The 21,565-nt window shown below is 43.1% G+C and overlaps 1 protein-coding gene across 1 annotated transcript in view; it reads right to left on the reverse strand.

The window, feature by feature from the left end:
* The window catches only part of LOC147705870 (arf-GAP with SH3 domain, ANK repeat and PH domain-containing protein 1-like), a 1,082,966-nt gene that overhangs the window by 392,818 nt on the left and 668,583 nt on the right, over window positions 1-21,565 (reverse strand). Inside the window, exon 12 of the mRNA XM_086932322.1 lies at window positions 13,286-13,303. Within this exon, the coding sequence (XP_086788448.1) occupies window positions 13,286-13,303 (18 nt within the window). The remainder of the gene's footprint in view (window positions 1-13,285; window positions 13,304-21,565) is intronic.

Raw genomic sequence — 21,565 nt, forward strand, 5'->3', positions numbered from 1 at the left:
AGTTTATATGGCCAAGTTATAGTCCCACTCATTGCTTTTATATATAATCACAAAATGCAAAGGCAGCTTCAACATTTACAAATATTTAGGTCATATTCGAAAGGTTTAAGTGGGCACCTGAGGTTGGTTGCAGATCCTTGCCCTCTTATCTGTCGTCCAATGGTGGAATGGCTTAGCCTTCATCTGAGTGCATAGAATCTAGACTCAAGTCTGGGCGTTGCCATTCAGGTGCTCCAGTTTCATGCATTGAAGAGTGGAGGGTTTCCCAGGTCGGCAAGCAAGTTATTGCAAATGTAAAGAATGGTTGACTCACTCTGTTCCTCACCCACCACTATGGTGCACTTATGATTTCAATGAGTTATCTGGGGACCTGGCTGTACAACATGGAACCTCTATTACTGTGAGTAAGGTTCTTACTGAACATTCTAGGAACTGCGTCACACTTTCGGAACTGGACCAAATGTAAGCACAATGAAAGTGTGTTCAAATGCTCTAGGGAAAAAAGGGTTTGAAACGTGGCAGACCCTAAATTGATCACTCAATCCTATACGCCACTATGCCTCATTTCCATGAAGCATATAGTATTGTTTGTAGAACGTTCTAGTACAAGCAAACCTGCTTCCTATCTGCCCATAGAAAATGAAGTTATGGGTATTTCTAGTTTTTGAAAGGCAACAAAACTGATACTTGTATTTGCTTGAACCAGTGTATGGAATTATTGCAAAAACAATGTCAAAATAATGTATGACCCCCCCCCAACCCCCCCCGGCGCCTTTTCCCTGTTTTTTCTTTTGTCTATGTTTTCAGCTATCTCCCATGTATATCCTCTGCACCATGTAAATATAATTTTCAATAAAAAATTACTGAAATAAAAAATAACGTATGAGTAAAATGCCACGTGCCGCACATTATAAGTATATTACAAGAAGCAATGGCCTATCGTTAATAGCAGAGGGGCCCACCTCTCCAACTTGTTCTGGCTCGTTAAGAGTGTCTGTCAGACTGAGCAAAGGTCATTCTTACAGACACTCTTAATGTGTGGGTCGGACATTCAAGCACTGTACTTATCCTAAATGCACAGGCACCTAGCTACATGGACAGAAATACACTGGGCTAAAGGTTTCACAGCCTAGTTTGTGCGCGCGAACAATCACCCGTAAGGGTCTGCAGGTGCTGGGGGCTGTCGGGAAGATTAAGCAAGCTATTGCCCAGAGTCACATGGTGCTGGGCTAATCTGCCGCCGGCGCAGAGAATCGAACCATAATCCCCAGATTCCAGCGTCAGTTGCCCTGGCTGCAGTGCCACACCTCTCCCTGAAGTGCCCAGGGCCGAGTGTTCATCAGTGATTCTTGTCACAGAGTGGGGCCAGCAGGTCCGACTGACTCCATCCCACTCTGTGACAAGGTAAGAACGTCCTCCTCTTACTGGCTGACCTTGTCAAAGGTCAGCCAATGAGAGGAGACATCAGTATCTTCCTTCCATCCCTTCAGGTAACAACATTCTGCGAAAAGTGATGGAGCCCCGTACGTTTTTTAATGATTTTGGGTGTGTGTGTATGTATGAATGTTTGTACGTGCTTTGGGTGTGGGTGTGTGTTTCTCCAAACCCTAATGCATATTAAGGGTCACCACTGATTGCATGTCGTCAAGGAGCTCCACGACCAGATAGTGGAATGAGGCCAAAGCCTAAGTTCCTTTATAAGGTCATGGAACTTCTAGGTGACTTGCAATAAACTTATGTACGTCAGGGGCTACCTTATTTCTTATGATACATGGTCACACCATCCCATTTCCCACAAAACACTTAAATCCACGATCCGCTGCTCACACATATGAGAGAGATAGCATGTTTGCAAACATGAACAAAAAAATAGAACCTCGAGTGCAACTTTAAACACCAGAAAACAGCTAGATGTGTGTTGCAAAATTACATTAGAATCAGTTCAGGTTTCATTTTTTTAAGCCACTGCAGCTTGGAATGTGTAGAAACATGCAGTGATTCAATCTTTTCTATGAATACCTAAAGAGTGAAAAAATGAATATGGTGCCATAAATATCTCCTTTCTGCTTATCACAGTTCATCTGGAAAACAGTGCACAAGAAGAAAAAGCCATGTTTTGTTCTCGTTTTTTTAAACTGCAGCTTTAATTATTCCCCATAACCTGCCTTTCACAATGGCTGTCGGCTCTGGCAGCAAGCATTGTGACATCAGAACTCAACTGTAATAAGTTATAACAGTTAAGTAGCTATGTAATTTCTATATTAGAGGCTATTAGATGCGTCACAAGCCGCCTGTAATAATGAAACTAGAGACATATCTTTCTACAGGGACTGCAGGATCTCCTGTATTATAATGGAATAAAGCAATTCATGTTCTTTTTTACTGAAATAGACCAATTTTTGCACTTATTTGTGAACTTCCATCGTTTTCTTATTTTTCAAGATCGAGAGGGTTGGCACTTGGAAAGTGGGACACTTGTTTATGACACACTATGTTAACATTGCACAATATTTAGGTTGAACACCATTTTGTAAACTATACATTCCATTTGTGCTTCCTGCGTTTGGTACTCAACCTACTAACCTGAGGACATCTATTTTAGGGAGCACCGCTTCCTCTCTGAACATTGCTAAGTGCACTAATGGTCTTGACCATCCAAACACAGACTACCCTCCCCCTTTTCTTAAAAAAAAGGTGCACTAAACCATATTCTTTGTGATAATCCTTAATCAAAGGATTCAGACCGCTTTGCTCATGGCCTAATAATTTGGTTGTAGTCCAGTCTCTCCGACAAGTAGCTCGTGGGTTACTGGTGGTAATTCTTCAGCTACCTATAGGTAGGTCTCCTGTGTAACCAGGCCTCCTAAATTAGAAGCTTTACATGGTTAATTTAATATATGTATAACAACATTGAAAAGTGTGTACTCCAGATGAAAATGCGTCTATTTTCAGAACGTTAAATCATGTGGTATTGGAGACGTATTACTTATTATGTCTATGGCCATTCTTTATTACCAAGCAGAGGCATTTCAAATTAACTAAACCCTTTTTACATATTTGCAGGAACCCCTGCCTGATGAACTGAGATTTCCACTGCTGGTAATCTTGCAGGTGGCCATTAATTTAATCTTGTCTGATTGTCACGATTACAACACTAATAATATTTTTAGTTTAAGATGAATTTCGTGATACATAAGTAGCGCTTATTACAGTATCTGAGCCTTTACTACCCAAAGGCAACCAAAAGGGTAATTGTCTTTGCTTTCAAGGTGACCCATGGCATACTTGCTATGCCACTGGATTCAGGCATTGTCTTCATGCTTACAATTGGCATGTGTGGGGACAACAACATTAACTCTCTGCTTAAACACTACTGACATTTTGATTATGGGTTTTCGTTGGTCCTTTTGGTGAATATTTTGGTGCAACTGGTGGCACTTCACAATCCTCTACAGAAGTCCAGTGTAGTCGTTTTGTCTTATGGTTTAAGAGTAAGGACTGATGAGACAGAGCTTTTTCAGGAGCTTGTTGACATATTTGAATAATACGACATCTTCGCCATTCACTCTAAATGAAACTCTAGATGCAATCCAGACCCAGGAATCCGGCAAAGCCCCGGGTTTGGATAGACTCTCAGCAGATTTATACCAGAATAAACTCCAGATCGGGGGACCCTATATAAATTCCTTGTCAAATACATTGATGGCTGGAGCACCAATCCTGAGGTCTTGGAAAGGATCAGAAATAATCCCTATTTATAAAATGGGTGATGAATCCACACTGGGACATTATAGACCAATAAGTCTGATAGACAATGGCTAGAAAGTCTACAGCATGCAAATCTTATCTAGGCCACAGGATTGGATTGCCCAAGCCAAAGTGTTGTCTAACTTACTGGTGGGAATTAGATCCAACATCCGCTCCATAGACCAGATTTCTGTCCCGTAAGTGGAAGGTAGTAGACATTGATAGGGGGCTGCTGTGTGTGGCCTTTGTGGATCTGCAAACTGCATTCAATCTTGTCCCTAGGGCAAAACGTTGGGTGGCTCTGCCCAAGATCGGGATCCCATGCAGACTGTCCCTGATCCAGGCATTATACACAATAATTGTTGCAAGGTTTAGGTAGGGCCCTGCAGGGGCATTGACGGAAGACATTTCAATCAGGAGAGGTATTAGACAAGGGTGTATTTTGGCCCCCACACTGATTCTCTTGTACATAAATGACTGCATCCCCTACCTTTTAAACTGTGAAAACAATTCCCCGAAGGTTAAGGATTATAAAATACTGTGTCACCTTTTCGCAGATGACCCTTTGTTACTATCAAAGTCCCTTCTTGGTCCATCTATTCTCTTGGATAAATTTAATAATTTTGGCCTAGACCACGACCTGGAAATTAACAGAAACAAAACCAAGTACATGGTCTCTGGTAACAGGAGAAAAATACGTCCAAGTAAGGTATTCCTGGGGGAGAGGCTTTATAGATAGGGCACATGAATTTTACTATTTGGGCGTAAGACTGGAAGACTCCCATAGATGGCTAACACAGGTCCAGAAAAGTGTTATGATTTTAAAACAAAGAACAGGGTGTATCTTAAGATTTGCAATAGATCACCCACGTTCGCTATCTCCCCTCTCTTAGAGATATATAAGATGCAAGCGTGCGGTGTGGCCATGTATGGGGCAGATTTATGGGGGCACTGTAATCTTAACACCCTTGAAAGAGCTGAAAATGCCCTTTTTAAGACTCTGTTGAAACTCCCAACCAGTGCACCGACCCTGCCTATTAGATTTGACCTAAACCCAAGATCGATTTCTGACACTGCCATGTTGAGACCTTTCCAAGATTGGCTAAGGCTCTGGACAAACAAGGAGCTAGGTCCCTATAGGGACTGCATTAGAATTATACTAGATGGCCACCATGCAAAGAATATCCCCTGGCTTGTACATATAAAAAATTGGCTTTTCAAGTTCGGATTGGAAGATTTCTGGCTACAAAGGGAGACATAACAACATGTGTCCAATGGGTTGTCTATTCGCAGGGAATACCGAACATGTGCTATTTTTTGTAAGGCATATGCTAAACAACGCTCAAGTTGGATTACTCCCCTTTGTAAACTTCTTGGGTTCCGGGATCACCATACAGCTTTCAGAATATGCTAAACCAACATCAGAGACTATGTGGTGTCTTCAATTGCTAGATACCTGTCCGCAATATGGTACATTAGGTCGAATGCTCCCTAAAATAGCACCTTCATGTACACTTAATGTACTGCCCCAATTGTTTTTATGACTGACTTTGTACTCTTTTATCTAGGTGTTCACTTGTCTTTCTTGTAAATGATATACATTTTTGGGATGTTTTATTCCAATCTCTTTTATCCTTTTTATAATATTTTGGATCTTTTAAAATGCATTATGAGTATTGTATTATTGGACCGAAATACCCCTCACAACAAAGTTTTACTTAGAAATAGCATTGCACAATGAAATTGTATGTTTTACTACATTACCATTTGAAATGGTTTTATTTAACCGCAATAAAGGAAATATGATGATGGCATCTTATTGTGTTCTCTTTCAATACATTGAGGTACTCAATATGACAAATGTAATTCTCATGCCCAATTGCATGGCCACAAATTAGTCTGTTGCTACCTTTCTTTAGGTTGCACCCCAGTTTCATTAACTTGATTATTGCACTCACTCTAGAGGAGAGTGGTTAAATTTGTAGATGTCTATAGCAGATATTTACATGAATGGATAATTTATTATAATGATTCATTTCAGGTACCACACGTATAGGTGTTGTAACATTGGAATGTATTACCCAATATCGACTCAATATCGACTCGAACAATATTGTGGTACATTAAAATCGTGGACAGAATAACTAGTGCCAAAATACTGAAAGGTCAGTGCATATATGGAAGTATCAATATACTATTCCTAACTTCACACTGAAGTACATTGAATTTATATGTATTGTATTGTATTGTATGGCATACTTGTATAGCGCTAAACTGTCACCCCAAGGGTATCCTGGCGCTTGACTATATGTACCGCATAAGTACATATACGTGAGGTTATGTATAGAAATTCTACACTTACTAACCTCTCGATATTTTATTTTCGATATTGTGTCCTTGATTTTGTGGTTGCGACATTCAGGGGGCAAAACTAAATATTGTGGGATACTGTGAACCCAGTTATTTATCTTTGAACCTAAAGACCGCAGTAATTGTATTTAGAGAGAAAACATTATTACAACCTTGTAAAATCTGCTGACTGCCCTGCCCAGAGGACAATTATTAACATAATTGAATATTACAGTATGTGTCTCTACTCACTAAACCAGATCCTGGTTTTCCTTGTACCAATGCGTTTAAACGAATGGTGCAAATGTTCACTAAATTCTACATTCCCCTTTGTACCGCACCCAGTCACCTTTTATTGCACCGTATCAAATTTTTTCACCAATATTCTATGAATTATTTTACTGTGGTGTCTGTTGTAAAATGTAACAATCTGAATTCCCATCTTCTTAGCAGTATGCCTTTGTTTTGCACCGCATAGTATGGAATCGCTAATAAATGTCTGCATGCCAAAAACAGAGGCTGTTTGTCCCGAATCCACCTCAGGCCGCTTTAATATACTACGCAACACTCCCTGTCTCTTTATCGCTCTCTTATAGTTTTCCTGCTTTCTCAATTGGTGACGTTTTTTCCGTCTTTCTTTTCCTTCTTTTTTCACATTTGTGTGTTGTTATCTAACTTGCTCTCTAAATATGTCCGATGAGGAAAAATAAGTGCCGGTCCCCAAAAATAAGTGCTGGTGGGCCCCACCAGCAGGGTCGGACTGGCCATAGCAGACACTGGTCATTTCCCTGGTGGACCGGAGGGGTGGGGACTTGTTTTGTCACTGGAGGCTGGTTGTGCAGCAGTGCTGCAATATCGGCCCCCTTGTAACAAAAGTGGGAGCGGTGCTTCTTGCTAGCCCCCCCCCCAAACGCTCCCAGGGCCAGTCAAGCAGCAATCTGCTGTTCCCAGTGTGGCCCTGCCCTGCTCAGCTCGTCAGGCAGTACACTGGTTGTGTGCTTATGACGAGCTGAGCTCGTCATGAACAATGGGAAATAAGTTTCTGCAGCACAGAGGGGGAATTGCTGCAGCAGTGATAGTGTTAAATGCTGCTGCCCTCAGCAGTGAAACAGTCAGAGCCGGCCACAACAAACGCTAAAGTATTTGGAAAGGTAATGATCCCAGACACACTCAAGTGACAAATGTGGGCATTGTAACCTAAAGAAATTATTAACTAAAGGAATACAAGCTCATACCTACATCCTCACGACTGACCACAGAGAAGCGGTGTTCAAAACACTTTGAAACAAACAAACCCCCATACCCTAACAGAAAAACCAACTAACAGCACCAGACTGTATGTTAACACCGTGAATACAAAAAATACCTTAAAACCAGAGAAAAATGCAGAAACAGGCACCGCACACAACTTCCCTCCCCTAAGCCTTGCCTGCTAATTTTCCATAAAGACCACAAACGGATTCATGACCTTGTAACTTATACCATACTGAACCAATGCTTCTGGGAGGCGGGATGGGGGGTATTTTCAGACTCATAGCACTCTCTCTTGCATCTACTCTAGTGGGAGCATAGTCCATATCTAGCAACCACTGCTGCCGTGCGTAACGTGGCAATGCATCCAACCGACAGGTCATTGAATTATGAGGAGATGGAAGTGCCAAGTTTGAGTGCCTAACTTTTGTTTCATGTGCCTGTCCTTATGCCCGCTGGTTTGCTGCCTCTGCGCCTGTCTAAACTGCTCTATACAGTGTGTGTGTGCACACCTGTGTGGCCTTCTGTGCATGTTGTGTGTCTGTGCCTTAAACTTTCCATGTAGCATATCATTGGAGATTAATGTGGAAACTGAGCAGACAATTCCTGCAGAACTGTGGAAAGCGGTAATGCAAATATTCATTCACTTTCTTCATTGCCACGGCAATGCACGTTTACTCTTCCTTCATAGTGGCATACTAACACGGGAAACCTGCAAATACAACGCCCGCCGAACAACGCATTGCCTTTGCAACAAGGGCGGAATAACAAATGTGTCTGAACCACGCATTACATTTGCAACGCAAGTCGTGCCAAATGACATGTGTTAGGTCAAGCAGCGTTGGACTTTAACGTACAGTGTTTTCCCTACTGCTACGGTGAGTGGAGTTGGAATAGTAAATTATACTATTTCAAAGTCCAGCACCCCCTAAGGCAAGTTGTTGTAACGACTTGCGTTGTAAATGGAATGCACATTCGCTGTTCCGCCTGCGTTGTTAAGCAACATATGGAAAATAAATGTGTGGTTGTGTCATACAACCACACGCATATGTGGTTGTTTTCATAATGTCACAGTCGCACACATATTTTACTCACTTTCCACTATGTTACAGTGATGCACATATTTACCAGATTCCATAAAGCTGCAATACGTATACACTACGGTTATTAAAGTGCTGTGGCAATATCCATATATTCTTCGAGTCAAAAACACTTCAGGAAAAAAACATTACTGCTGTATTGTGGAAAGTAGTAATGCATGTTTAAATAATGATTGCGTAAACTGATCATGTATACCAAAAGGAAATGTGTATGCGGTGTTATAGTAATCTAATTAGGGGCTATTATGTTTTGGAATTGGAGTTAGTATGTTTTATGGTTTGTGCTGGTCGTGGCTATATGAATACTGAAAAATCACTATGTTGATAAATTGTTCCTCAAATAACCATAAAATAAATATTGGCAGATGAGAATAGTATAAATTATTAGGACAATTGTGTACAGCTACTAGGCACTATACCAACGAGGTATATTGGTGATGATGCTGAGGGACCCTTGATGGCCACTTTAGTGTTCTGACAAAGCACTGAATTGGGGGTGGGCAATCACAAGCTGGCTCTGAGGTGTATCAATTACAAAAAAACTAAATGGCGTATTTGGCACACACTCATTTAGAATTGTAGTTGGAAGCAAACCAATCACCTGATGCTGTTTACCCTGGCCCTGAGTGATTGAACTTCATGTGATATCTGATATTCTGACTTATTGTGCCCCAGCTAACATGCTAATCAAGTGTGTGCACTGGGCCCAACAATCTGACATTCAGAGGCTGGATCGGACTCTGAGACCTGGTGGAGCACACCAAGAGTACTTTCAGGCTAACATGTGACTATTGCCCACGTCCTAGGATGTGGAGATTAAGTGATAGCATACTGTTTTCATAATTCTAGCCCTGAACAGTCCCTTTTCTCGGATAAAGAATGTTTTTTTTTTTTACAATCAATTTGATTGAGTTTTGACTTTAACAACAAACAGCCCCATTCAGTACATTAGCAGGATAGGGGAAAAACATATTGCAATGACATCAAGATCACAGAAAGAAATCCAGAATAGCATAACCACATGCACCTGGAGAGCGGACCACATCATCTCATTCGTCGAGTACCCCAACCCATTTCCCCCACATGCGATGAAATTTCTCAGGGCAACCCCTGGCTACATATAGAGGCCGCTCCTGCGCAGCACACCAGTCCACCCCCCGGCAGGAGCGCTTTAGAGTGGGAGGGGCGGTATCCAGCCAGTGAGCAGCGATGTCCCTCTTGCCAACCACCAACGCATATTGAGGAAGAGCTTCTCAGCCCTGGAACTGTCCAGACCGTCAGTGACGCCCAGCAGAACACGCATGGTATCAAGGGGCACCTCCCAGCCCAGGACCCCTGTCAGGTCTTGTCTTAACAGTTCCCAATACCCCTGAATTGCACTGCAGAGCCACACCATATGATAAAAGTCAGCGCATGGTGGGAGCAGCGGGGGTAGTTCGCATCGGGCCGAAGCCCAGCGCGGTGGAGATGCAGGGGTGTAAGATAGGCGGCGTGCAAAAAATAGACTTGGACCAGGCACAGTCTTGCTGATATGTAAATTGTCCTTTGGGCCATCAGGGCGTCTCTCCAATCCTCATCCTCTAGAGCCCCAAGCCAGCCCTCCCACTTCTCTCGGAGCAGGGAATGGGAATTGGGTGTATTGTTGACAAGTAGATCCGAGAGACTCCACCCTTCCCCAGATCCCCGGTCAGGACTTGCGCCTCAGGCAGGTTATATTCGAGCAGAGACCTGCTGTCTGGAATGTGGGAGTGAAGAGCGTGGTGCAGCTGTAAGTAGCGGAAGAATTGAGAGGGATGGAGGGAATGCCTAGCCTGTAAATTTTGGAAGGATCGGATATGGGTACCGCTCCAGACGTCACCCAACAAGGATACTACGATGAGGTCCCATTGTCAGAACCCTGACAGGGAGGCAACTTCGCAAAGCCTGGTGCCACACCACAAAGGAGTGTAGCAAGTCAGCCTGCCCACCCATTGAGTATGTCGTAATGATGCATGCCAAGTCAAGAATGCTCCGTGTGTGACCTCGGGAAGAGCACGAGGAACCGTAGTCCCATAAAGCATCCCCTGGATAGAGGAGAAGCCCAGGATGAGTCACTAAATAGTAGAGGTAGAGGTAGAGGTTCGTCATTCCGAGACCTCCATCAAAATGAATAAGAATGGTTGTGGTGCCTTGCTGACTTGTCTAAAGTTCTTCTTGTAAGAGACACCCAGACTCTTGTACTATATCCCTTGTGCATGTCAAATGCGTGTTGTGCGAGGAGGACTTCATGTGGATGTGAGTGTAGGTCTGCTGAGAAGAGCTCCCTGTTTCGTATGGCACAAGAAGGAGGCTGGGATACAGCCTCCATAGACTGTAGGGTTTTATCGCCTGTGCTCCTGAAGGGTTTAACCCTAGGCACTGATATTCTATGGTAAAATATTTGGCAGGGGGTTGTGGATTAGTCCTTCCTGAGCATAGCCATTTGGGTTAAGGGTGGGGACATGTGGAGGAGTCCCAGATTTTGTTAAAGGGAGTTAAACTTTTAGGCAGAGCCTGCCCCTTTTGCCTTTCCCTTAGTGCTACTGCAGGACAGTTGGTGCCAGCAAAGGGCACAGGTTTTACATGTGATTGTGCTCTGGTTGGGTTACTCCCGCTTGGAACCAGCATTGCCGATACCTACTGCAAGAGCCATCACCCTTTGCAAAGACTGTGTCTCTACTGCAGAAAGAACATGAAGTATAAAAAAGCATGTGAGAGATAAGTTGCCTTTGTTGGAGTGGAGTGGAATGGTGTGAAGTGGTGTGGCATTGAGTGAAATGGAAGGGCACTGTGTGACATGGATTGGCATTGAGTGGGGTGGCACTGAATGTAGTGGCTTTATGTGGAGTGGAGTGGCATGGTATGCAGTGTAGTGGCATCGAGTGGAGTGGCACTGAATGGAGAGGCATGGTGTGCAGTGGAGTGGCATTGAGTGGAGTGGCACTGAGTGGAGTGGCGTTATGTAGAGTAGCATGGTATGCAGTGGAGTGGCATTGAGTGGATTGGCACTGAATGGAGAGGCATGGTGTGCAGTACAGTGGCACTGAATGGAGTGGCTTTATATGGAGTGGCAGGGTATGCAGTGGAGTGGCATTGAGTGGAGGGAGTGGAGTGGCTTTTTGTGTGCAGTGGTGTTGTTTTGTGTGAAGTGTCATTATGTGGAGTGGCATTGAGTGATGTGGCATGGAGTGGCAGGGTGTGGAATGGAGTGGCATTAAGTGGAGTGGCACTGTGTGGTGTGGTTTGGCATTGTGCGGCATGGGTTGGAGTTACATTGTGTGGCGTGGAGGCCCCGATAGCATTAAGGGCAAGTTCCTTGGCTAGCTGTCCTTATCACTTTGCCACTGGATTCAAGCAGGCCGGGCTGAAGACGGCTGGAATGCCAGAAACCGGTCCTCTGAAGCTTTTTTCCAGTCCAGGGAAGGCATGGCTCGGCAGTTCGGCCTGGACTGTTCCCATGAGGCACAGGGTCAGACTGATTTGCATATAGCCATGTCTGAACTGGGGTGGCAGAGTGGGCTAAAGAACGGTGATGGATTAAACCCAGATCTTTTGACTGGGTGTGAGTGTTTGATTGGTTCAGATGCTCCGTCCATTACCAACCCCTTTTGTACCGTCCTTATTACTGAAGCATTGCTTCAAGTCAAAACTGAATAATCTAAAAGCACCCTGTCTCTGGTGTCTAGCTATCAGTAGTCCAGCAGGTGCAGTGGCACCAAGGCCCAGGTCGTTAGGAGTCCACTACAAAACAAGTGATTGGGGCCATTGTCCTTGCTTACACAAGGGCTCATAACAACCCTGCTACACCACTGCCTGTTCCAATGATACAGAGTTCCAAATGGGAAAAATCCTCTCAAGTGCTTTAGTGCTCTGTATTCGCCTCTCAGCATGGCTAATATCAGATTTTTGCTAAAAGGTTTCACCAGTAGCCTAATCACATCCACCCACACCTTAAAGCACAGTCAGCACACCACAGCCTTTATATAAGCAATATAACTAAAAGAAATCAAAGGCGGCTGGGTGTTAAGTCCCTAACAAAGTAAACCACTCCAGGAGCCCTTCCTTACTGCATAAGTAGCCAGCAGCAGTCCCTCTGCTTGTCAGTCAACTGTCAGATTGTATGAAGACTGTTGTCATTTGCTATGTAAATATGCAGTTGAATACAGGCCTCCTGAATGCTAGTTTTTCTGCCTGGTTGGAACATAAGCTGATAAACGCTAGCATTTCAGCCCATCTGGATTACATGCAGGCTGTGCACAATTTGTATTACGCTACTGACATTTTACATAATGGCGGCAAGTTCGCTTTACGCTTGTTGATAAACCAGATTCACAGAATTACTCTATTAAGTTACTTCATCGAATTACGTGCTGTTCACGATCAAAAGTTAGTGTTACTACACAACAAGATGTGAATGACCAGAACACGAGCGATGACTCTTTGTGGCGAGTGAGTTTTTCATACAAATTTGCATTTTGTGTAATTTTTCTAAAAATGTTGTGTAATTATGCAAAAGCAAATTATGCACATCCCGGATTACCAGCTGCTACCTGCTGGTCCTTATGGCCATGAATCAGACGCCAAAATGTAGATCAATTGCTGCGATTCACTATGGGAATATGACCTCAGATTATGGCAAGCATGACACATTAACATGTCTACTAGTGGGTCAATCTGTCTTGCCAGACTGCCCACATAAATGGTGGGTGTGTGTGGGGCAGGTTATAGCAGGAAGTGTCAGAGGTGGTTGAGAATATGGCAAATCATTTGAAAACAGGGATGGGATTTGTTCATTCTGAATCCAGTGCTTCCAGACTCACCTTCATGAGCTCAACGCCCTAAAAAACAAACAAGGATACGTTTTAGTAAAGGATGGCAAAAATCCAACAAAACCATTTGACCAACATATAACAAGAAGGAAGAAGAGAACTAAGGCATTTCATATACTGAAAACAAACCCTTCAATTATTATAGATGCAGTTTATTCTCCTCATGGAATTCTTAATCTACTGTGGGCTCCACCAGAATAGTTGCACTCGCTTAGGTCTGGCTACAGACAGAGATAGCTGTCTGATAGGCATTTCTTAGGTCAGTATTTTCTTTTACAAAAACAACAAAAGTATAAAGAAAGAGGTAATGTAAATATTTTTTTTTTATTTATTTCTTTATTTCGGCCACTTGGCCATAAAAGACACACATATATACATTCATAAAACAAAGAATCATAAGAATGTGCATACACAAGTACTTTAAAAAGGAATTGTCTCTTAAAATACAGAATTCATTTCCGACATCCTCATTAAAAAAAAAAAAAAACACCAAGTGCTTCATTTCATTTTACAACTGGGATCTAAGCATATACAGGATTGCTACTCAGAGTACCTGGCCAAATTTCCTGCGAGCAATATACACAGAATAAAGAAACCTACTAATACTAAATACAATAGGCTGGGAAGTATTGGTTTTAATAATCCTATATGCCGTGATACAAGATCTTGTTCCTAGGAGAGTACACATGGGTTTGATCCATCTCTTTCGCGCTTTCGAATATGATTTACATATAAACAGCATGTGGACCTCATTCTCCGTACAAGAATCTAGACACATAGAACATTTCCCATGTGTAGCATTTGGACATTCCAGTTTTCTTTTAGACCAACGTTCTATATTGAAATTCAGCATGAGATTCCCACACCTGAATTTCAAAAATAGAGACTTCGCAAGGGGAGGCTCTATTTCGTCTAAGAAGACTTCAAAGGAAGGTTCATCTTTAAAGATTAAGAATTCTTGGATTAGGGACCCAGTTCTATTTTCGTTCACTAACCTGTTAGTTGTATAGGACCAGAAGGCTCGTTTCACCATAGACTTCGCGAATGATGGTAAGTTATCTGGATTCTCCCACAACTGGGGCAAGCCCAGAATTGAGAGCCATTTTTTAATATGTCTGAGCCATAGAATGGAGTGAAAAGAATCTAGATCCAATATCTCTCGAAGGCCATTAATGTAAATATAAATTATGGCTGTGCTATATATGGCACATCCAAAGGTGGCCAGAGTAAGGGGATGTCGTATTCCATTATTTTGAAGGCTGTCCATATATTTGTGCTATCCTGGTACAAACACCCTGCCACCATGGGTGGTGAGTCAGGTCTGGAGCAAAGTCCCAGAATGGTGAACTTGTAGGAGAAAAGCACCAAAGCACACAACAGAGTCCAGTAAAACAAATAGTAAGTCCAATGACATATCAGAAGAAGAGCCGAACAGAAGTGTTTTTATTCTTCAAGTTCTCTCCAAATTCTCATTTAACCTTTTCCATGTGTCGGACGTCCCCAGGCCGTCCGACGTCACGGTGGGCGTGTGTGTCGGACGGCCGGGGGCTATCCGATCTGCGCACGGGTCAAATTCCGCTGCACCGTGGCGCAGTGCTTTAAATGGGAATAAAATAGTACAGGTACTCATTTAAATGCGGTGAATGGGCGGGGCTAGGGGGCGGGACTAAGGGCAAGACATGCTTATACTTATTAACTTCAGTACTAGTGGCAGCATATTTCAAAACTGATGAGAAATGCGTTTCTATAAAAAAAACGGGTTAACTCGTTTCACAAAAGGAAAGCTAAACGCCGTGATGTTTTAACATTTCTTTGTTTTATGATATTTACAGTTTCCATACTGTTATATGCTGTTGCTTGGCACAATAGTATATATTCTCGAGCGTACACACACAGAAAAAGAAACAAGCAGACGTGCACAAAAAGCGTTCCACACATTTCCCTGATATACCTCTCAAGAGTGTCTCGAATCCCCCCCCTCCCCACCACACCCTTTTCTCACTTTTTTCCTCACATAAAAAAGCCGGTGTGCACCTGTTACAACGCATTTTTTACAACGCACTACTGTTACAACGCATCCATTACAACGCGGATACTGTTACAACTCATGTTTTTACAACGCATTTTTTTACAACGCAGGTACCTTTACAACGCATACCATTACAACGTAAGTATTGGTAAGTATATAGTTATTTTTTAAATGTTATATGTTTGGGGTAAAGGGGTTTTTTTAGGGGTTAGGGTCAGTTTTGGGTTTTTGGGTAAAGGGGTATTTTTTAGGGTTCAGGGTCAGTTTTCAGTTTTTGGGTAAAGGGGTATTTTTAGGGTTCAGGGTCAGTTTTCAGTTTTTGGGTAAAGGGGTATTTTTAGGGTTCAGGGTCAGTTTTCAGTTTTTGGGTAAAGGGGTATTTTTAGGGTTCAGGGTCCGTTTTCAGGTTTTGGGTAAAGGGGTATTTTTTAGGGTTCAGGGTCAGTTTTCAGTTTTTGGGTAAAGGGGTATTTTTAGGGTTCAGGGTCAGTTTTCAGTTTTTGGGTAAAGGGGTATTTTTAGGGTTCAGGGTCAGTTTTCAGTTTTTGGGTAAAGGGGTATTTTTAGTGTTCAGGGTCAGTTTTTAGTTTTTGGGTAAAGGGGTATTTTTAGGGTTCAGGGTCAGTTTTTAGTTTTTGGGTAAAGGGGTATTTTTAGGGTTCAGGGTCAGTTTCCAGTTTTTGGGTAAAGGGGTATTTTTAGGGTTCAGGGTCAATTTTCAGTTTTTGGGTAAAGGGGTATTTTTAGGGTTCAGGGTCAGTTTTTAGTTTTTGGGTAAAGGGGTATTTTTAGGGTTCAGGGTCAGTTTTTAGTTTTTGGGTAAAGGGGTATTTTTAGGGTTCAGGGTCAGTTTTCAGTTTTTGGGGTACAGGGTAAAAATAAATTAAATTTAATTTTAAATTAAATTATTTAATAGTAAATAAATTAAATTAAATTACATTGCATTATTTTTGGGGTTGAGGGTCAGTTTTGAGTTTTTGGGGTACAGGGGTACAGGGTAAAAATAAAGTTATATTTTTTTTAATTTTCATTAATTAATTTAAATTATATTTCATAAAATTACTTTAATTTATTTTTGGGGTTTAGGGTCAGTTTTCAGTTTCTGGGGTACAGGGGTACATGGTAAAAATAAAGTAATATTAATTTAAATTTAAAATAATTAACGGAAATTAAATTATTTAAAATTACAATAAATTACATTTTTAAAATTAAGTTACTATTATATTATTAATATTAACATATACTTACCAATACTTACGTTGTAATGGTCTGCGTTGTAAAGGTACCTGCGTTGTAAAAAAATGCGTTGTAAATACATGCGTTGTTACAGTATCCGCGTTGTAAAAACCGCGTTGTAACGGTATGCGGAGTAAAAGTCCGCGTTGTAACATCATATATCCAAAAAAGCCCCCAGGCACACAGACAAACCTAAGCAGACACTCAGGAAAAATAATCAGGTAAGATTAAATCCATTTTAACCTCGTTACCTTCCTTGCCTTTCTTAATTGTGGTATCACGGGGCTTCCTGAATTCCTGTGTTTGCAACACAGCAGGATGGTGAACATCGGACGTTATGCAAATGAGCCCACGCTTCATAGTTCTGCGGGGGCTCAGCTCACCAGTCACTGCTACACAAGTGCCTTGGCTGTCAGAGACAAGTCACCAGCACTAGCAGCCAATGTGCCTGCCGTTTATGATTACCGGTACTCTCCTGGGGAGCCGAGAAGTGACGGTACTCAGAGTGATAAAATAAAGAAGTGCCGGTACTCAGTACCTGTGAGTACTGGCCCATTTAAAGCACTGCCGTCATGGAATGTGCACCCCGCGGTGAAGCGTTTAAGTTGCGAGTTTATGGGTGCATGCTTTCTTTCACAAGCACGCCTTTGAGAGGACTTTTATTCAACTCACGTTAATTTTTTAGTTTTTTCACAGGTAAGCCATAATCCTTTGACTTTTCGACTATATCACTCCTTTAAAGAACATATCCCACATCTTTTCAGTTGTCGTCTAAACTCACAGTAATGTGAGCATTTCTATGCATATTATCTACAGCCTTGAAAAAGTCTTAGTGACTAAACACGAGTCAGCTGCCTTTTCTTTGATGTATTATAACAGAAACAGGGATTTGGGGAAAACTTGAAGAATAAAAAACTGTTCACCTCTACATCTAATATGTCAGTAGACTTTTTTGTTTTTACTGGACTCTGTTGTGTGCTTTAGTACTTTTCTTCTATAGAGAGAGAGGTATTTGTGTGAGTACCCCTCAGCATTAGCTGCTCTCTATTTTTTATAGATTTCCATTGGTTAAATGAGCTGTCCCTCAATGACAAGGCATTTTGTGGATGATTACATTGTCCTATTTTTGGCCCTACTAGGATTTGGTGATAGGGCATCAAGTAGCAATTTTGTTCTTTTTTTTTACAACCACTCATGCACACACAAACATAGATTTTACTTATTAAACGATTTAGGGGCGATGACAATGTCGGTCAGAAAATGCTATAAACGGCATTCGGATTCTCCTAAACCGATTCAGAACCTATCTTTCCGACTGACTTGAAATCTTACTGATTGACCTATTACGATGCAAAGGTAACCGTGCGGTCAGTCCGAATCGGTTACGACCGGCATTCAGAGACTAAGAGTCAGTCGAGGCCAAATCGTACATCTCTATGGACCGCATTTTTTCGACCATTACGATGTCAGCTTCAGACAGCCTTTCCGAATTGGTCTGCCCGACACGGACCAGCTATCGGAATCTGACTTTGGGGGCCCATAGCAGACCCCCTTCACTCACGGGCCTCCGGTTGGGGCCCGTCGGAGTACCCAAGGGACCCCACCCCTTTAAAACCATGCACAGTGTAGCAAGCACAATGGGGTCCCTACGAGAGGGTGCAAGGTTTTTTGCAACCACCCCTTTTTAGGTCTCGCCTGACCCAGCACATGCACTGGTCTGGCGAGACTTTTAGTGAGGGCTCAAAAAATGCTACCATAGCCAGCCTAGAGCTACAGTGCATGTGCACAGCCGTGCGCTTAGGAGCAGAGGCGCCAAATGGCAAACCTCGTCATACTCATTTAGCGCCAGAGATCACTTTCACCCGCGATTACTTTAGCAGCGCCCCTTTGATGTTCACGTTCAAAGAACATCAAACATCAAAGAACATGTGTCACTTTCACCCGCGATCACTTTACCAGCGCCCCTTTGATGTTCTCGTTCAAAGAACATCAAACATCAAAGAACAGGTTGTTGTATTAATGCTTTGCTGCTCCCCTTTTGACTTACAATGTGCTTTCTCTTTCCACAAACCTGATGTTTGTGTTCCTTTATTTTGAGATGCTCTTAGTATTACTGTCACACACACAACCACACACACACACAACCACACACACAGCCACACAGCCACACACACAACAACCACACTTACAATAACCACCAACAAAACCACACACACACAACCCACACACACAACCACACACACAACCACATGCACAACCACACACACACACAGCCAGACATACACACCCAACCACACACAACCACACATACAACCGCGCACATACACAACCACACACACACAACCACACACACAACACACACACAACCACAACCAAATGCACAACCACACACACAGCACACAACTACACACAACCACACACACAAAACCACAACCACACCCGACCACACACACACAACCACAAGCACCCACACAAACACAACCACAAGCACCCACACAAACACAACACAACCACACACACACACAACCACACACACAACCACATACACAACCACACACACACAACCACATACAACCACACAACCACACACAGACACACACAACTACAGACACAAACACACAACCACACCCGACCACACACACACACAACCACACACACACAACCACACACACACATACATACCAAACACACACAACCACATACACAACCACACACACAACCACACCATCAGTGCACACTTTCACCAGGCACAGACACCATCAGTCGTCATTGTAAGCTTTCGCCGGGCACACCACCAGCCATCAGTGCATGCTTTCACTGGGCACAAACACCACCAGCCGTCAGTGCACACTTCCACCAGGCACACACACCACCAGCCATCAGTGCACAATTTCTACAGGCACAAACACCACCAGCCATCAGTGCACACATCAATTGTTAACGCATCCACATTTAACTATTGTACCAATCGCAGTATGGCGCACTTTACTTTTAAACAGATTCATCTAAAGCGCAGCATTCCACCATTGCTACAAAAATAAATACACATTTTTTTGGTCTACAATTTATAGACTTTTGTTGCAATTGGTGTTGCAATATTTAGCAATGCCAATAACTCAAACTTAATTAATGCGAGACCTATTGCATTGCAAATGCTTGTTTCAATGGAAGCCTGTGTTGTCAGTTGAAACACAGGCTCCCATTGAAGTCAACAGGAGACTTTCCGAACGGTGTTCGGAACCATTGTAATCGGTTGGTCGGACTCGTAGAATGTGAGTCGGTCGGAACCGATTCCGAAGATGAGTTGGTCGGAAGAGTTTCCGACCGACATTATAATCTGCCCCTAAGTGTGCAACCCACTTGGTGGTCTCTTTGACAGTATCCTAGAGACTTTTTGAACAGTTGTGCAGTTGAGCTTTGGAGTTGAGTGTCTGAATGTGCATCTTTGGCTGACAGGACAGCATCATGAAGTCCTTATGACAGAAGCTGCTCTCCTCGCCACTGCACAACAGAGTGCTATGCCTCTATGATGCCTTGTACGGAGGACATAAGCAGCAGGGGCAGTGCTCAGCCCAGTAGTTAGAATTTTTTATCATTTTTAGTGCGCTGTTTGCCTATCTATTTGCTCTGAGTGTTTTCAAAGTGCTTCACACAAGCGCCAAAAGAGTTGATCCGTAGTGCCTTCATATTTTTGTTGCTCATGGCGTATTTTTAAAAATCTTGCCAACCATATCCCTTTGTATTAGAAAGTGCTGCAAAAGTTTGGATGCTGAAGCATCAGGCTAACTCATTATCAAAAACCATTCATTTTAAAAATCAGATATTTTGTGCGATCTGGATTGTTTCAGAAGACACCACCAAATCTAATAAACAACAAGTCGGAGGGAGGTTTCCCCAGAAGTCTTTTCAATATCCACATATTGTGGGAAGAGATGATCTCGACGGTCTGCAGCTGGGAGCAACAGTCAAGTGATCCTGCACCTCCCCCCACTGATCTGGCAGAATGGACACAAGATTTAGAGGCCAGATTTAGAAAATAAGTGTGTCGCATCCACTAACTGTAATAATGACAGACACGATAGGAGTGCATTCTCTATCACCTTTATTATCTACGTCTGCTCTGCTCCCTATCCCTACTCTAACTGACCCTTATCCTGTCCTGACCCCTCCTCTTCCCCTCAGCCCACCTAGCTCCGCCCACCCCAACTACTAGACTGTAAACTGTGTCACATCTCCCCCTTTCTTAATAAAGCAAACAGATAAACTAACTTCAGTCCATTTCTACAATGAGTCTCTTTGGTGGCTGAATGTCACGACGGGGTCGCAACAACATGGTCCCAGTGGACCTACTTGGCGAGGGCCCATCCAGCTGGCCTGTGTTTTCTGAGTGACCATGATCAGGTTCCGCAACTGCAGGAGTGCTGGTTGCGTTTATCACCGGCTCCTCCGTGTCTTGGGGACATCTCCTGAAGTGAGAGACATTTCTGGTGATCCGACGGTGTTCGGACTCCGCAGTCTGCATGGTACCCTTTTGTTTGGTGACCAACAGGGGCTTGTCACGGAATCGACAATCAGTCTTCTTCTGTTGCTCCTGTTTGACGAGGACATGATCTCCCTCATGCAGGGATGGCGACCTCGCTCGCCTTTTGGCGTCAGCATATGTCTTCATTTTGTCTTTTTTGTGTCTATCGATCACGGCCATTTCGTGGTGATTATGACTCGGCAATGCCTCCTGCAGGGCTCCTTCCCATGTTGGGATGCGATTTCTCATCGTCCGCCCTAGCATGAGGGTCGCAGGGCATTGCCCGGTAGTGGAGTGAGGAGTTGTCCTGTAAGCCCTGAGAACTTCATTCAGGGCAGCCTGTAGATCCTTTTTCTCAGCTGTCGCCTGCTGGAATGTCCTTTTGATGGTAGCCATGAACCTTTCAACAGTGCCATTGACTTGTGGCCAGAGTGGTGTAACTTTTTGGTGCTTGAAGTCCATGTGCTTTGCAAATGCACTGAAT

This window comes from Lissotriton vulgaris, chromosome 7 (assembly GCF_964263255.1).
Source record: "Lissotriton vulgaris chromosome 7, aLisVul1.2, whole genome shotgun sequence".
Taxonomy (NCBI): Eukaryota; Metazoa; Chordata; class Amphibia; order Caudata; family Salamandridae; genus Lissotriton; species Lissotriton vulgaris.